Below are 15,033 nucleotides of genomic sequence, written 5' to 3'. Positions count from 1 at the left end.
TCGGTACCTCGCAGCAAGGGTTTAATTTTTTTGCACTCCAACGAAGATAGATGAGAAGAAATGTAAAGTTTTGTGCTAGAGCGTAGTTATTAATCTCTCTCTCTCTCTCTCTCTCTCTCTCTCTCTCTCTCTCTCTCTCTCTCTCTCTCTCACACACACACACACACACACACACACACACACACACACATCCTTGACGCCTTTTTTCAATCTCGGCCATTCTCACTCACTTTTATATTCATCACTCTCTCTCTCTCTCTCTCTCTCTCTCTCTCTCTCTCTCTCTCTCTCTCTCTCTCTCTCTCTCTCTCTCTCTCATCATTGACGCCTTTTTCAATCTCGGCCGTACTCTCTCACTTTTATATTCAACCCTCATTCAGCTGCACGAGTCCTATTTCTCTCAGCTGTCTTTCTGTCTATCTGTCTGTCTGTGTCTGTCTGTCTGTCTGTGGCAATTTCATCTACAGACCGTCAGATTTCCGATCCACTTAATCTAAATTGACAAGTGAGCTTACAGTTGAATCCTGAATGCTTGCCATGGCTATAGGATTTCCCCTCTCTCTCTCTCTCTCTCTCTCTCTCTCTCTCTCTCTCTCTCTCTCTCTCTCTCTCTCTCTCTCTCTCTCTCTCTCTATCTATCTCACCACAAACTTTCATTTTCGCAAAGTTCAGGCATCCTTGTTGGCGGCCTTTGTGTTAAGTCAGCCGGCGTGGTCCTGCTCCGCTAAACCATTTTATACTCGGTCCACTTGTTCCTAAACTTTCATTCTCATTTTAAAATTAATAAAACTCTCTCTCTCTCTCTCTCTCTCTCTCTCTCTCTCTCTCTCTCTCTCTCTCTCTCTCTCTCTCTCTCACGACTTCATCTCATTCCCTTTCCTCTTCCTTTGCTCTCCTGATATGTCGGAAACACACCCGGATTTCCGTGATAGCATCTGCTTGGTGGTATTGGAAAGGCCAGGCTGAGAGAGAGAGAGAGAGAGAGAGAGAGAGAGAGAGAGAGAGAGAGAGAGAGAGAGAGAGAGAGTGAAATAAAGAAAAAGAGAAATAGAGAAAAAGAGAAAGGGAAGGAGAAGGAGAAGGAGAATGAGAAAGATTAATTGAAAGGAGGAGGGGGAGGAGGAAAAGGAGGAGAAGGAGAGAGAGAGAGAGAGAGAGAGAGAGAGAGAGAAAGGTGGTGGGGGGCTGAAGAGGGATAACAGTATACTTAATTACCTTGTGTCCGTGTCAGGCCGCCAGCACGACAGCCTCATTAAAACAACAAAACTTTCAAGCGTCAACAATTCACATTAAAACTTGTTCTTTCTTTTCCAGTGTCTTTTCTTTTTGGGGAGGAGGAGGCGGCTTTCTAATTATTAGGGTTTGTAACACGGTCAAAAATTCTTCTAGCCACTGAAATCTACGCTCTTAGTACCCCTCCCCTCCTCTCTCTCTCTCTCTCTCTCTCTCTCTCTCTCTCTCTCTCTCTCTCTGGTGCGCTGAAATCGAAATGTATTATTCTAACTCTGCTTGGTAACCTCATCCTTATGCAACAATAGTCTAATATAATTTTAATCGACACGGCCCTATCCGAAACGCATCATACATAACCTAAGCCTATGTAAAACGAACGTATAAACGAATGTATCCTTCAGTTTACCACTATCACGCTACATGATTTCACGAGGACCCTTACTTACGCCGTGGGGGCCGGGGCAGGACGAGGGGTGGGAGGAAGCCATGGTGGTAGCGGTGCTGGTGCTGGTAATGGCGGAGGCAGCATCTTGGCGTCTGCGTCAGTCGCCTCTGCCTGCCCGTCGCCACCTTGCTGATCAGGGCTTGCTGGGACCGTCCGTGAACCTCTTCCATCCCACGGTTTGGCTATGAGGGCCGACATGCACTTGGTTTTCTTACTAACAATAAAGAGTACAGGACACACATGCAGTCACACACGCCACCGACCACCGCCACCACTTCACTGACCCCTTCAAGGCCGCGGTGAGTCGTACGTGACGCACTGCTCGAACCGCGGCCGCGAGCAGGAAGGATTGGTGGTTTGAAAGGCTCTTATGTACAAGCAGGTTGTTATTATCAGACGCTTTCTCTTCTCACATCAATTATTTCAAAAGGTCAAAGAGGGGATCAATCGGGTTCTAATGAGTGTTTCTTTAGGTTCACGGTACAGAAGAAGGATCAAACTACCAGAGGGGTCATAAAACTGTCCCTGGAAATGCCCCACACTCCTACGAGAGCTTAGTCATATATGTGTACTAGGGCACTTAAATGTTTAAGAATATGGCCCAGTGTATAATATCGTATAGTTATATTCACGTGCTAACAGTAGAGGTGCCTAACATCATCTGTACGGAACACTACGTCTGGCTGAAGCAATTAATATTTCCGCTGTGTAAACTCACCATCAGCTACGAATTTTAATCTCGTAAGAATTATATTAATTTGATGACACGCGAAATAACTGAAGCCTTTAATCAGTGGTGAAGAACCGGAGACCAGTCCTCGAGGGAGCCGCCGCTCATTACCGCTCAGTCTTCGCCGCCTTTGATGACTTTCTGCGCCCCGCTCGTCCACGTGGGCCCCATTAGCGACTGCAGGCTGACATGCAAGAATCCATCTTGGGTTCGCGGACTTTCCTCGCCTAACGAACGTGTGTTTCATCATGGAATATAATACCCTCGTGAGCAGTTTCGACTTATTTATGACTGTGGCTTAATTTCCTGCAGCATTAAAGTTATTACCTCGGCTTTTGTGAATGCCACTACTGTTAATGCTCTAAACTATGTGGTAAATGTTTTGTGAATCCAGCCCAGTAAGCAAGGACATTTTAGCTGCTTCAGTGTTTGTTGAACTAGTATGTAAAGTAAGAATGTTAACCCTTTCTATACAGTGTGACGTCATCGATGAAACATTATTGGTGCATTGGTGGGTCACGGAAACAGCATTGTCATTGTCAGCGATCAAGCACCTCAGTAAACAGCAGTGCAGCAGTTAAACCAAAGTCTGTTAAGTGTTTTCACGTCACTCTTAATACCTTTTACAAATGCCGTAGCCTTTCAACTTACTGCCCTCCCTCCCCTAAACCACCACTCCTGCTTGCTTGCTTCCTGGTGCACTCCGCTACTCCAACACTCCTGCTTGCTTCCTCTTGTACTCTGCTTGGACACACACACACACACACACACACACACACACACACACACACACACACACAGCAGAACAACTTAGCATCGTCACTTTGCATTTCCCTGACTCGACGATCGGTGGAATGAGACGGAAAATAGGCCGAGACGGGGCGGAGGGAAGGATCGGATCAAGGCGGTTCGGGTTTATTGCTGAGATTTTGGAAGAATGTGTCACTTATCTTTTTAGGCAATATATAAGAGATGAGAGAGAGAGAGAGAGAGAGAGAGAGAGAGAGAGAGAGAGAGAGAGAGAGAGAGAGAGAGAGAGAGAGAGAGAGAGAGAGAGAGAGAGAGAGAGAGAGAGGATCCTCTGGATGTGGAAGATCTAAAATGAGAGATAAAGAAGAAAGATCGGTGCCAGAGAGAGAGAGAGAGAGAGAGAGAGAGAGAGAGAGAGAGAGAGAGACTGTGCCAGATAATATATGTGATGGGTTTGGGGCGACACAAAACGCGTAGGCAGTGGTGTCGTCCATTAGCTGATGACATAAGGCCACACAGTGAGGAGAAAGGCAAGATATAGTGAAGGAGAGAGTGTGTGTGGTGAGCATAGTTTGAGGATGAGAAAGATTAGGCTGTCGCGGTGCCGGGCTGAATCACGAGATAGTTTCTGTATTTACCTTACCTTAACTAAATCAAGGCCTTTATTTTTTTTAGCACTTGTCCCCAACCATTGTATCTTTTTAGTTTCCTGGTGCTATTTCCACATGTATCCTTCGTTGTATAATCACACTCTGTACTGCCTGGGGGTTGGGATGGCATGCTCCTCCCTTCTCCTTTGTTGTTTACTTGCAACAATAAACTATCAATCAATCAATCACTTTACCTAATGGCTCGACTAGCGCCTTAGGAAATCATGTAGGCTAATCGGTTTATACAACTCTGCCTTTGTGATGCTCCGTGCTCAATGAAGCGACCAGAATCACCAGCGTCAGCCTCCCTCATTGTCTTTGGTGTTAGTACAGAAGGTAAGAAATTTGAGGAAGCTCTGCAGGAACTCTAATCATCATGGAGAGTATAGTTTAGTTTGATCGCTTACAAAGACACTGTTGAGATTGAGCTGGCCTTATCGTTGGTATTTTATGACGCTTCCGCCTCTCACATCAACTAATTGCAAAGGCCGAAAAGGATATCTGTCAGGTTCTCATGTTTGCTTTTTATAGAGTTCATGGTACAGAAGGGTCAAACTACCACCAGGGTCATAAAGCTACCCCTGGAAAGCCTTGTCAAATGTGCTTGGGCGCCGAAATGTTTAAGAATATGACCCTAAGTCCTTTCAGTGGGGCTTCCTCCCGTATACTCGTGAGATCCTTTGGTCCTGGGTTCAGATAGTATTATTTAGGCCTCGCTTTGATCTTAACCCTATCCAAGCCGAGGGGGGACAAACCTGGCCTCCCCTCAGACACCGATCAAAACGATACCCTTTATTTTTTTTACTTTCCACTAGCTTCCCTTCACTCATTATTCATTATTGTTTTACACCACTGATTCGGTACCAGTACTTAGTGTTCATGAGCGTTATCGTTGTTCAGATAAATGAGTACGAGCGCAAAAATTTGAAAAGGTCGGATCGGATTGGATTAACACACAAGGAGCATCACACGTCTCTTCCTTTATCCCTGTTAGGAGTGAGGCCATCCTTGTGTTGTCCAGCCATGTTGATATAATAACACCAGAGCGAAGAATAACAAATATGTGACGCTGTTCCGTGGCATACATATCTTTGCTGCTAATAACAACGTTGCAATTAGTGTGATTTGTTGTTTTACAGTAAAGGAGGCAACTCAAGGGCACTAAAAAAGGAAAAAAAAGTAACGTCTATTATAAGGGTTCTATCGCGGCCTCGTATGTGTCCACCTAATCCACAGTGACTTGTTTGTGAGGGTGTTTGTGGTCCACCTGAATCGCATGGCCCCGTGTGTGACCCCTCCCCCCCCTCCGCCCCCCTGGGATCTACTTAGCCCACTGATCACATTACCGCCCCGTGTTTGTGTGAGCCACCCCGAGTGTTGTCTCACAGGGAACAATGCCCGCCCACGATGAGAGGTGTGTGTGTGTGTGTGTGTGTGTGTGTGTGTGTGTGTATGAAAGGGAGGGAGGGAAAGATGAATGGTTTTGTCTCGTGTTTGTGTGTGTGTGTGTGTGTGTGTGTGTGTGTGTGTGTGTGTGTGTGTGTGTGTGTGACTCTTAGAGATAAATATAAGCATCGATTACATTGCATATGATACTTATGTCTTTCGATTCATTTACCCTAACTATGGAATTTTCCGCTCCTACCAGGGTCTAAATGTCTGTGTAAAAGATCCTTCCATCCAATGCTCAGACGGAGGCAAATGTCTTACTAGGTGGTTTAACTAAATATGTAGTTTAAGAAGTAATTTAACAATACTTTCTAATCTGAGGTAATATGGCAACCGAGACGTATAAATAAATAAGTCAACTCATCACTCTCGTACGCCACATCATTCTTTGGAAACTTACAACGAGGACAGCGGCAAGACGAGGAGCGGGAGGCAGCCTTGGTGGTGGTCGGGAGGCAGCCTTGGTGGTGGTCGTGGCGGTGGTGGTGGTGGTCGGGAGGCAGCCTTGGTGGTGGTCGGGAGGCAGCCTTGGTGGTGGTCGTGGCGGTGGTGGTGGTGGTCGGGAGGCAGCCTTGGTGGTGGTCGTGGCGGTGGTGGTGGTGGTCGTGGTGGTGGTGGGAGCTTCACGTCACTCCATCTCCGCCTCTCTGTCCTCAGCCTTCAAACACACACACACACACACACACACACACATACAGCCTTCACTACTGACACTCACCAAGGCAGCGATGAGTCGTTCGTGATGCTACCGGAACCGTTCGTTGTCTCTACCACGAAGATGCCAATTATCTAATATGATTTATCTTCAGTATCTTCCATGTTTTTCCCATAATGTATTTCCTTGCTTTTGTTACAAGGTTCCCTAAGATCTGTTTTGGCAAGGTGTGTCTTATCTTCCGTCCACTGACCTTCAGAATTTTTTTAAGTGTCTGTCCAGATTATATTATAGGTCAATTCCAGAGTTTGTCGGTTCCTAAACCAAATACCAAGTGCTGCAAAGATATCTTGTATAAAACCTAACACACATGGAGAGTAAAGTTTGGTTAGGGTGCTTAAGGACTGTAGAACTATGGTGTATGTGTGATGCGTTAATTTGGGGCGTGAGCAGCGAGCACTTCGACTCCCCTTTTGACAGTATTGGCTGCGGTGGAAAACCAAATATACAGTATGCAGCTACGTAAGAGTCTAATCATTACCAACTTCCAGTCTTATCAACCATCTGTTTGCATACTGACAAAGCGAAACGCGATGGCAAAGCAAATGAAAAACATGAACTCTGGTTACGAAGCTTCGAAGCTTCGAGGCAATACGGCAATCACTGACTTATTAGATTTCAAAGCTAATCGTGGAAACGGTGAGCTGAGGCAAAATTGGAGGGAGAGTAAAAATAGGGGGCAGTGAAAGGGAAGATGTGAGGGAAATGTGTCATCCGTGGGAGAGCGAGCTGGCGAGTTGGATCCATTTGGTGTATAATGGACAGACACGCGTTTATATTTTTTAGTGTGTGTGTTCTAACGCATTTATTATTTTGTATTGGCGTGGGTTTACATTGTTCTTTGCTGGTCATATGGAAGATGTTGTCAGTCTTGTTTTAGCGCCTTAAACTGGCCAGCCGTCAAGTATCGACCAGCAGCTTCCCTTCCAACAGGCGGTTAAGTGAAGACCAATCTGTGTGGTGAGTTGCCTGAGTTTCAGTATCTGTGTAGGCTTCAGTAAACAAAGTACTTTAAAGGTATGGATATTATTGACAGATGCTACAGTGGATGTCACCTAAGACAATAATAATATAGCATAAACAATAAAAATAATATAAACAGTAATCTAGCTGAGGGAATAATGTTGTTATACAAAATAAAATATTTTTTTGTAATTATATACAAACTGTACAGAGGTAAACCTTGCGTCGCCATGGTGACGTGCCAAGAGTCCTGGCGGCCCACCCTCCTGCTCCGCGGCGGCCCGACGCTGCCGCCACAACAACGGGCCGGCGGAGGCCTGGAGGCGGCGGCGACGGCGACAACGGCAGTGAGGCGTGAGGCGGGACGTCTAGGCCGCGGAGGGCGGAGGGAGGGACGGCGTCTGTGCTGATGTCACTTTACATTAAAGATAACTGACTCAAGTGTCCTGTCCTTCAAGAACCAAATTTATATAAGAAAACAACACATTTCAAATATGTATAATCAGTCTTTCACTCTACTGATAAATCTCACTTTAGGAATTCTGTTTGTTGACCAAGCTAAAATAATGTATCTCAGAAGGAAGGTGTGGGACAAACATTGCCTTGGCCGGTGGAGGGCCTTCCGCTAGAAAACTTTTCAGCTTCACTTTAATTAAATGATAATTGCTCTTGACTGCTTTTGGGTTAGCAAGTGATCGCCTACGGAAGTGTTTTGCTTCAGTCCGCGAGTGGCCATGAACGTCCACACCGCGCCGCGCCACCGTGCCTCCCGTGGCTGAGACACAGACGATTCCGACTCACTGGTTGAATGTGCCGCGCCTCGCCGCACAACACGTGCTCCTCACAGAGTATTACGCACGAGCAGGTCCTTGGCGAGGCCCCAAAAACATGTTTCGCCCGCCTGGAGGCCAGCGTCGCCCTAGTTTAATGATGAGGCTGTCGGCTCGAAAGTTTTGATTGATGGCAGTTAAAACTATGCTTGAAAATCATTATTAAGAACTTTTACAATACAGTATTAAATATCACCTTGTCGTATAGCGCCATTTTCCTATGAATAATTAAATACACCTGAGGTGCGTGATGCCGGCCAGCTGAGTCACGCGCCTCGGTCACCCTCGGTGGCGGCACCCGTCGTGGCGTTCGTGTACGTCGTCTCCGTCACAGGTTCGGTCGGCTGGGGGAATTGATTATCCTCTGTTGTGTCGTCCTGCTGCTCGGCGAGGACAACCAGCCGCTCCCCGGACAGCTCTGCCCGCGTGAGGGCCACTGCCGGGGAGAGAGCCAGAGGGAAGCTGTCCTGCAGGTGAGGCGGCTCCCGCACGGCCGAGTAGTCAAAGGGATAATCCGAGTTATGGCCCTCCCCGGCGAGCGGCAGAGGCGGCGGGTGAGGAAAGTGACCCTCACTAGGGGGGGGTGGCAGTTGGCCGGGGATGTAAATCAACGGCTGCCCGAGACTCTCTGTTTGGTAGTCCCCGAAGGCGAGATCAGTGACGCCGTAGTCCCCGTCATCGTAATAATACTCATACTCTTCACTGACCGTGGTGGGAAGCGTGGCCTCGGGAGCGTCAGGGGGAATGGTGGGATCTGTGGCGGGAAGGTTGGTGCTGTGCTCTACAGAGAGGGAAACAGTGCTAGGAGAGGTTGTTGCCTCAGTGCTGGGGGGAGGAGTGAGGCTAGTGGGTGTGGTGGGGACAGAGGACGTAGTTGCTGTGGGGAAAGTGGTTGTGCTTGAGGAGGGAGGAGCAATTGTGGTAGTGGTTGAAGAAGTGCCTGGTGTGGAGGCCATGAAAATGTCCCTAATGTCCACTTTACTCCAGTCCTCTTCCTCGGCTGAATTCACACCGAAAACCTTAACTTTGGAGTGTCCTTGGTAAATGACATACGGGGAGGTTGTAAAAGGTTTCCTTGAAGGAGCCGGGCCAGGATTTATGACTTGAACATTTCTTAGTATGGCTGGAGTCGCTGAAGTCCTCTGAACCAAATTGGAATTTATTTTTACCTTGGAAGTTCCTCTCGCGGCTCCTTTGTCTTTACTTGCATTCTTACTCTCACTGACAACGGCGTTTTGGCGCACCCGAGGGTTGGCATACTCTGGACTGGCCACCGAGTCTGAGAAGAGATACCCGTCCAGGGAGTTCGTGTCAGCAACCGCGTCTGGGTACGGGGCCGCGGGCTTCTCGGTAATTCCGGGCTCCGTTGTTGGGTCACTGAATTTAGAGGGAGAAGGAGTGTATCTAAAGTTAGTTGGGAGGATTTCGGTGGTCGGAGTCTCATCTGTAGGCCGAGTGTACCTGAACTCCCGCAGCGTCACTGGCTCCTCCGTGACAGCCCCGCCCGGCCCGTTGGTGACCTGCGTGTAGCGGAAGATCTGGAGGAGCTCCGAGAGGCTGTTAGCGGTGAGCGTTGGCTTGTAGGAGTTCATGTAGTCGTCGAGATGAGGATTGTCAAGAAAGTCCTGCAGCGTCTTTTGCTGCTTATCGTTGACAAAGGAAACAGGTCCCTGAGGCTTGTAGTGAACCTTGTCGTCGTCTGAGAAAGTTTCAGGGATGATGTAAGATGCAATCGATGGCTCACGTCTTCTACTCGAGTCTGGCGATCTTGTGTCGATGAGGTACCACGGGCGGGTGGGCGACACGGGTTTCCTGGAGGAGCTGCCCCTGACCCTGGTGGTGACTGGCGATTGGCGGGAGGATGCAGCGCGCAGGGAAGTGTATCGGAAATTTGGTGGCGGTATTTCCCGGAAAGAGGCGCCAGCAGAGTCTGTAGCGGAGCCGAGGTAAGGAGACTGCTCGATCTGGGACTCCCGAGGACGGTTGCCGAGCAGCTCGTGAAGGGGCCGCCTGCTGGAGGAGGAGTCGCTGCTTTGGCGGACTGTTAAGGTGTCTTGTCTTCTTCTCGGAAGAGAGTTTCTGCGGCGTTGGACAGGTGATCTTGGTGTTTGGGTTACTTTTTTACGCCTGTCGCGAAGGAGATACAAGAGGTCGGGTCTCTCTATTACAGTTGGCCGATGTTCTGAGAAGGCTCCTTCCATAATATCACTTTCGGATTCTGCTTCGCAGGGAATCTTCTCCTTTGTCGGTGACTCCGTGTTGGAGGTTTCGGTGCTTTCATAAACGTTGTCAGATTTATCAGAAAATCCTTCATCTTTCTTAGGAATGTCCAAATTAGTTTCTGGGGCTCTTGAAGACTCCTCCACGGCTTCGTCATACGCCTGGGTTGTGGCGGTTGTCGTAGCGTCCGTCTGGACGGGGACTAGGGTGGTCTCGCCAATGGTGAAGGAGGGCGAGCGGAAGGCCCTTACGATGTTGCTCTGCGGGTTGATGTGGTAGTACTCGACGTTCTCGGTGCCGTACACGGAGTGAACCTCAGGTTCCTGCAGCTCTGACCGCACAACGAACACCGTAGGGTTTTCAGGTCTGACGGGGTACAGCGGCTTCTCATTCACCGGGTCGTTGCTGAAGTGAACTCTTTCCAGGGGCGGCGGTTGGTAGGCCAGCGTGGGGTCGTCCGACATGGGGTTACTCACGTCCATGGGGAACCAGCCGTCAAAGTCAAGGTTTCTTTTCCGTCTGTTGAGTCGCTTAGCGTCGACAGAGGGCAAGCCTCCGGGGTTCCCTGGAATAGTAATGTCAATGTAATACACGGCAGAGTGATCATCTACATGACTTTCCTGCCCCTGGATGGGAATCAGCGGTCTGCTTGGAATGATTTCACTGTTACCAGAGCTGGAGGAGGGGACACTAAGGGGAACAACGTAATACTTATTCATATCTAAATTTGGTGAAATGTTTTGAAGATTGGCAACTTGGTTACTTATTTGCATATCATTATTGCTAAGTAGAACGGGTTGTAAGTTACTAACAGAACTCAAATCAACCGACAAAGCATTTAGCAAGGCAGGGTTAGTATCTTCAGCAGTTTGCATGCGAAAGGTGTCTTGAAGTTGGTTAGCACGGTAAGGTTTAAGTATTACGTCCTGAATGTTAGAGTCCGTGCGAATCCCTGTCGTCACGTCTCTACGAAAGATTGGATCCTGAAACTCGCTGTCGAAGTTATGGAGACGGTAATCTTCGGCAAAAATTTCTGTCAAACTTGGAAGGAGACCAACGGGGGGAGGCGCTGGGTGTCTGGGTGTCGGTGTCGCAGTTAGGGGGCGTGGGTGACGCGGCCGTGGACTGGGTCTTGGGTTTTGCTCCGCGTTGGTTCCTCCGCTTAAACTGATGTCTCCGTTGGCCTTCATGCTGATCTCTAGAATCGCGAAGTCTTGCATCTCCTCCGGCACCCGAATGTTGATAACTCTTGTCTTCATGTTCCCACGTGTGTCCGAGTTCACGGCTTTGGTACGATCAGTTTTGGGTTCAGGACTAGTTGTGGTCCGGAGTGTGGGAGGGGATGTGATGCTGACGGGAAAGTAGTGAATGTTTGGTCTGGGGGTCACTATGGATTGTGGTTTTAGCGTGCCGAAGTCTTTGTTTAGGTTAGTGCCTGAGTCTGAAGGGAAGTGGGGAGGGAGGGGTTGTGGATGTCTGGGGTCTGAAGGGAAGGGAGGAGGAGGGGGTCGTGGAGGTCCGGGGTCTGAAGGGGTGGGAGGAGGATGGGGTCGTGGAGGTCTGGAGGACTGACTAAAGGAATCTACCAGTTGACTGTGTTCCAGGCGTGTTCCTCTTACCTGACGAATAAAGCCTTCCTCAGGTTCTTCCATGCTGTGAGTATGTGCATGCATCCCGCCACCACCACCACTACCACCATTACCACCCCCATTACTACCTATTACACTACCACCACTAATATCACTACTACCACCACCACCACCACCACCATTTACTACACTCCCACCCCCACCAAACCGCAGGCCCCCAGGAGGGTTTCTAAGTTTTCCACCCCCAGGCCGAGGACGAAAAGGCGCCCGATGACCACCACCCGGAAATTTGTTAGGTCTGGGAATGAGTCTGCCGTTCATGTTTTGGAAGGGATGAAGCCGCTGGTTCATGACTTGACGCATGCCGTGAATCCCTCCCATCATGTACGGGATGGGATTCAAAGCATTTAGCGTCAGGGAAAACACGTCCGTCATGCGCCCAGCCATGCCCTGCCTCGCCGACATCTCCCCGGCAGCCTCGTACTCCTCCGCACCTCTTGTCTCCAGCGCTTTCGCCTCGGCTGGTCTTTCCATCGCCGACTCAGCCGCCGCCGACGCCGCCTCCACCTGCGTCGTCGTTACCAGCACGACCAGCAGCGTACACGTTGACAGCAGCATCTGCGGAGGGGAGGAAGAGTTAACCTGGTGCGAGGAATGGAAGCAGCAATGAATGATCGGGAACACAAAGTATACATCGACGTAAATCTGTTAATATCAATAGTTATGAGTGTATTGTCAGAAATCCTAGAGGCACAAGAAAGATGCTAATAATGGAAAGGAGTTGCCGACCTCTTGAAGATACCTTATATTCTTATGTTCACTTAGGAGAGGCTTATGCTCTGCGGTGAAATGATTATGATGATGTTGATGATGATGATGATGTCAGAAACACATAATACATGAAGGTAATGCTGCCCGTAGATAGCCTCAGGTACGCAGTTAGTTCCAAGAATGTGAAATCCCAAATAAGTAATTAATATTGAATGAGCTACCAGTGAATCTTGGAACAATTAAGTCTCCGCATACAGGGGGCGCGGACTGAAGAAAACGGGGGGAGGGAGACGCTCAACTACAGAAAACGTTAAAGGGAGAGGTTAAATAATTTTCCGAGTGATAGCAAACTCCCTTGACCGCCATCGCTGTATAAAGAGCGGCCCTACCCAAATAACCAACATGGGCAGTACTTAAGAGCCCCCTACAGTAGCCTGGGAATTCCAAAGCATAACAATATATATAAATGAAACGAAAATGACAAAAAAATATAAAGCCATTTCATTGGAGCGTTCAGTAGCTATAATTTGAGTTGAAGTAAAAATCGGGGGAAAAATTGGGAAGAGAGACGAGCAGAACCATGGAAAAACAATGCAACAAAAACTTCCATCTCACTTATGAACGTTCCAATACAGAGGCAAAGAGAATACAACAGTCAGAGAACACAAAAGCGAGCTGCCAACACAGATACAATAACAGTGACAGTGACAATAAAAAGCAATAAGAGTGATGAGGAAATAAGTGTAACAATAAATACCTACTTCTGTGGTGCACGTTCGAATAGGCACAGAGGCAAAAAGGATAATATAGGCAGAGAACACGAAAGCTGGCTACTGAGAAAAAAATAACAGTAATAACACTTTCATCCCAGTCAATCTAAATCCAATTCATTCCACAGCAACGAAGTACCTGAATTGAATCACCCCACACATCGGTCACTGTCACGGATTCGGTAATTAGTAGTTGTGTATATTTGCAGTGAACTAATTGGCGTTATTATCAGCGGGCGAGAGGAACACGGAACCACGACGCGCCAATAAATATCACAGTCCCCCTCGTTAGGCAAGAGGGAATAATTAGATTCGCTCAATAAACGCTTTCCTGCTATATACCTTTGCCCAGTACCCAGCCATTTAGTGAAGAGGTGTTGTTTTTTTACAGCAAGGGAAGCAACTCAAGGGTCAAAAAACAGAAACAGCAACAAAAGAAGCCCGCTAAACGCTACACCGGCAAAAGAAGGAAAAAAAAAGAACTTGAGGTCTAAAGAAAGATCAATGTGTGGGTACCGGGTGTTGGTAGAAATACCTCCTCGCAGAAATCAGTCGCTCTGCTGTCCACTAAAGGGGCTATTACACTAGGCAAATTTTCCGTGGATCTTCAGTCAAACCACGATTTCCGCTGGCGTGGTTCTCATATTTCCGTGGTTTTCTGACGTGTCCACGATTTTCCAAGGCTACGGTAGATTTCACTGAAGGACGACGGTATTACTCATCATCGTCATCAGCAGCAATAACAACAAACAATTGAGAACCACCCCAGCGGAAATAGTGGTTTGACTGAAGATTCACGGAAAATTTGCCCAGTGTAATAGCCCCTTTAGCATGTGCCCTGGGGAATACACAGCAGGAAAACACACTAATTTCCCTGGTTTTGTCCTAGTTTGTCCACTTGTGATCTTTTGCGGTGGTTGATATTGCCCGCAAGACAACAACACATCAGACCAACAGACCAAACAAACAGGAACCGAGTGAACGTCAACGCGGGGTAATTAGTCTTTCATTAAATCTGCCCTGTTCGTTTGTTGAAAAGTCTTCTCTTGATTAAAATGTTGCTTTGATGTTTGTGCCACGTATTGGAGCCGAAATAGGACAAATAAACGACAGCGGTGAGGGAAAGATAGAAAAAGTAAGCACGTTGAATTTCTCTCTGCGAGCTATATTTTGCATCTGTGAGGTAATATCCACAATACCGGTGCTTCGCCACTTGTTGTGTAACCGATCGGGCGGAACTTTTTTTTACCATTTCGTTATTGTCCTTTTGATATTCGGCGCAAAACTGTATGCAAGCCAGACTCGCTATTCGCGTTGCCTTTGATCTCCGCTTCGGTTTCAGAGCGGGAAAAATTGAATGGGGGTTACGTGCAAACAGCCCTTACGCTTTGTCCCGCCAATTGTTGAACGTGCATTTTGCGTTGGATTAATTATTTTGAGAGAGAGAGAGAGAGAGAGAGAGAGAGAGATTGTTTGGATGTGGAAGATCTAAAATGAGAGATAAATAAGATGACTAAGTGAGTGGGAAGGAAGCAAGACTGATGGTTAGTGAATTATGGCGTTGAGTTAAGGAGAGTTAGTTAATTGGTGTCAGTTCCATAACAACGAAATTCCCCTAAATAGCCTAATCGGCCCACCTACTTTTCCCCTTTCAGTGCATTTCTTTTCATCTGACACACTTCATATTTGCCTTCTCTATGCTGTCCTTCCTCTTTTTTTTTACAACAAAGGAGACAGCTCAAGGGCGGTGGCTGAGTCGTCAAAGTAACGGCCTCGTGTTCAGGAGGACGCGAGTTCAATCCCCGCCCGGTGCCACCAAGCTGGGATTTTTCAGCCGCCGCCGAGTGGCTTGGCTTACCCACATGCTGTCCAGAGACCTATCAACCCGGACTCTAGATTCTAGGATCAAAGATGAGCT

The 15,033-nt window shown here is 47.9% G+C and overlaps 1 protein-coding gene across 2 annotated transcripts in view; it reads right to left on the bottom strand.

Moving 5' to 3' along the window:
- Positions 1-6,985: 6,985 nt before the first annotated feature.
- Positions 6,986-15,033, bottom strand: part of LOC126998547 (mucin-5AC-like) — a 94,039-nt gene continuing 85,991 nt past the window's right edge. The window contains exons 2-3 of one of the 2 annotated variants that reach the window (XM_050860336.1): positions 12,069-12,192; positions 6,986-10,550 (exon numbers count right to left, since the gene is read on the bottom strand). In XM_050860336.1, the coding sequence (XP_050716293.1) occupies positions 8,032-10,550; positions 12,069-12,192 (2,643 nt within the window). In that variant the 3' untranslated portion in view covers positions 6,986-8,031. Of the gene's footprint in view, positions 12,193-15,033 lie in introns of both variants that reach the window. The other variant, XM_050860335.1, reaches the window with a different exon arrangement.

The sequence above is a fragment of the Eriocheir sinensis genome, chromosome 14 (assembly GCF_024679095.1).
Source record: "Eriocheir sinensis breed Jianghai 21 chromosome 14, ASM2467909v1, whole genome shotgun sequence".
NCBI classification, from domain to species: domain Eukaryota; kingdom Metazoa; phylum Arthropoda; class Malacostraca; order Decapoda; family Varunidae; genus Eriocheir; species Eriocheir sinensis.
Note: the sequence above shows the minus strand (reverse complement) of the source record. Positions and strands in the feature narration are given on the sequence as shown.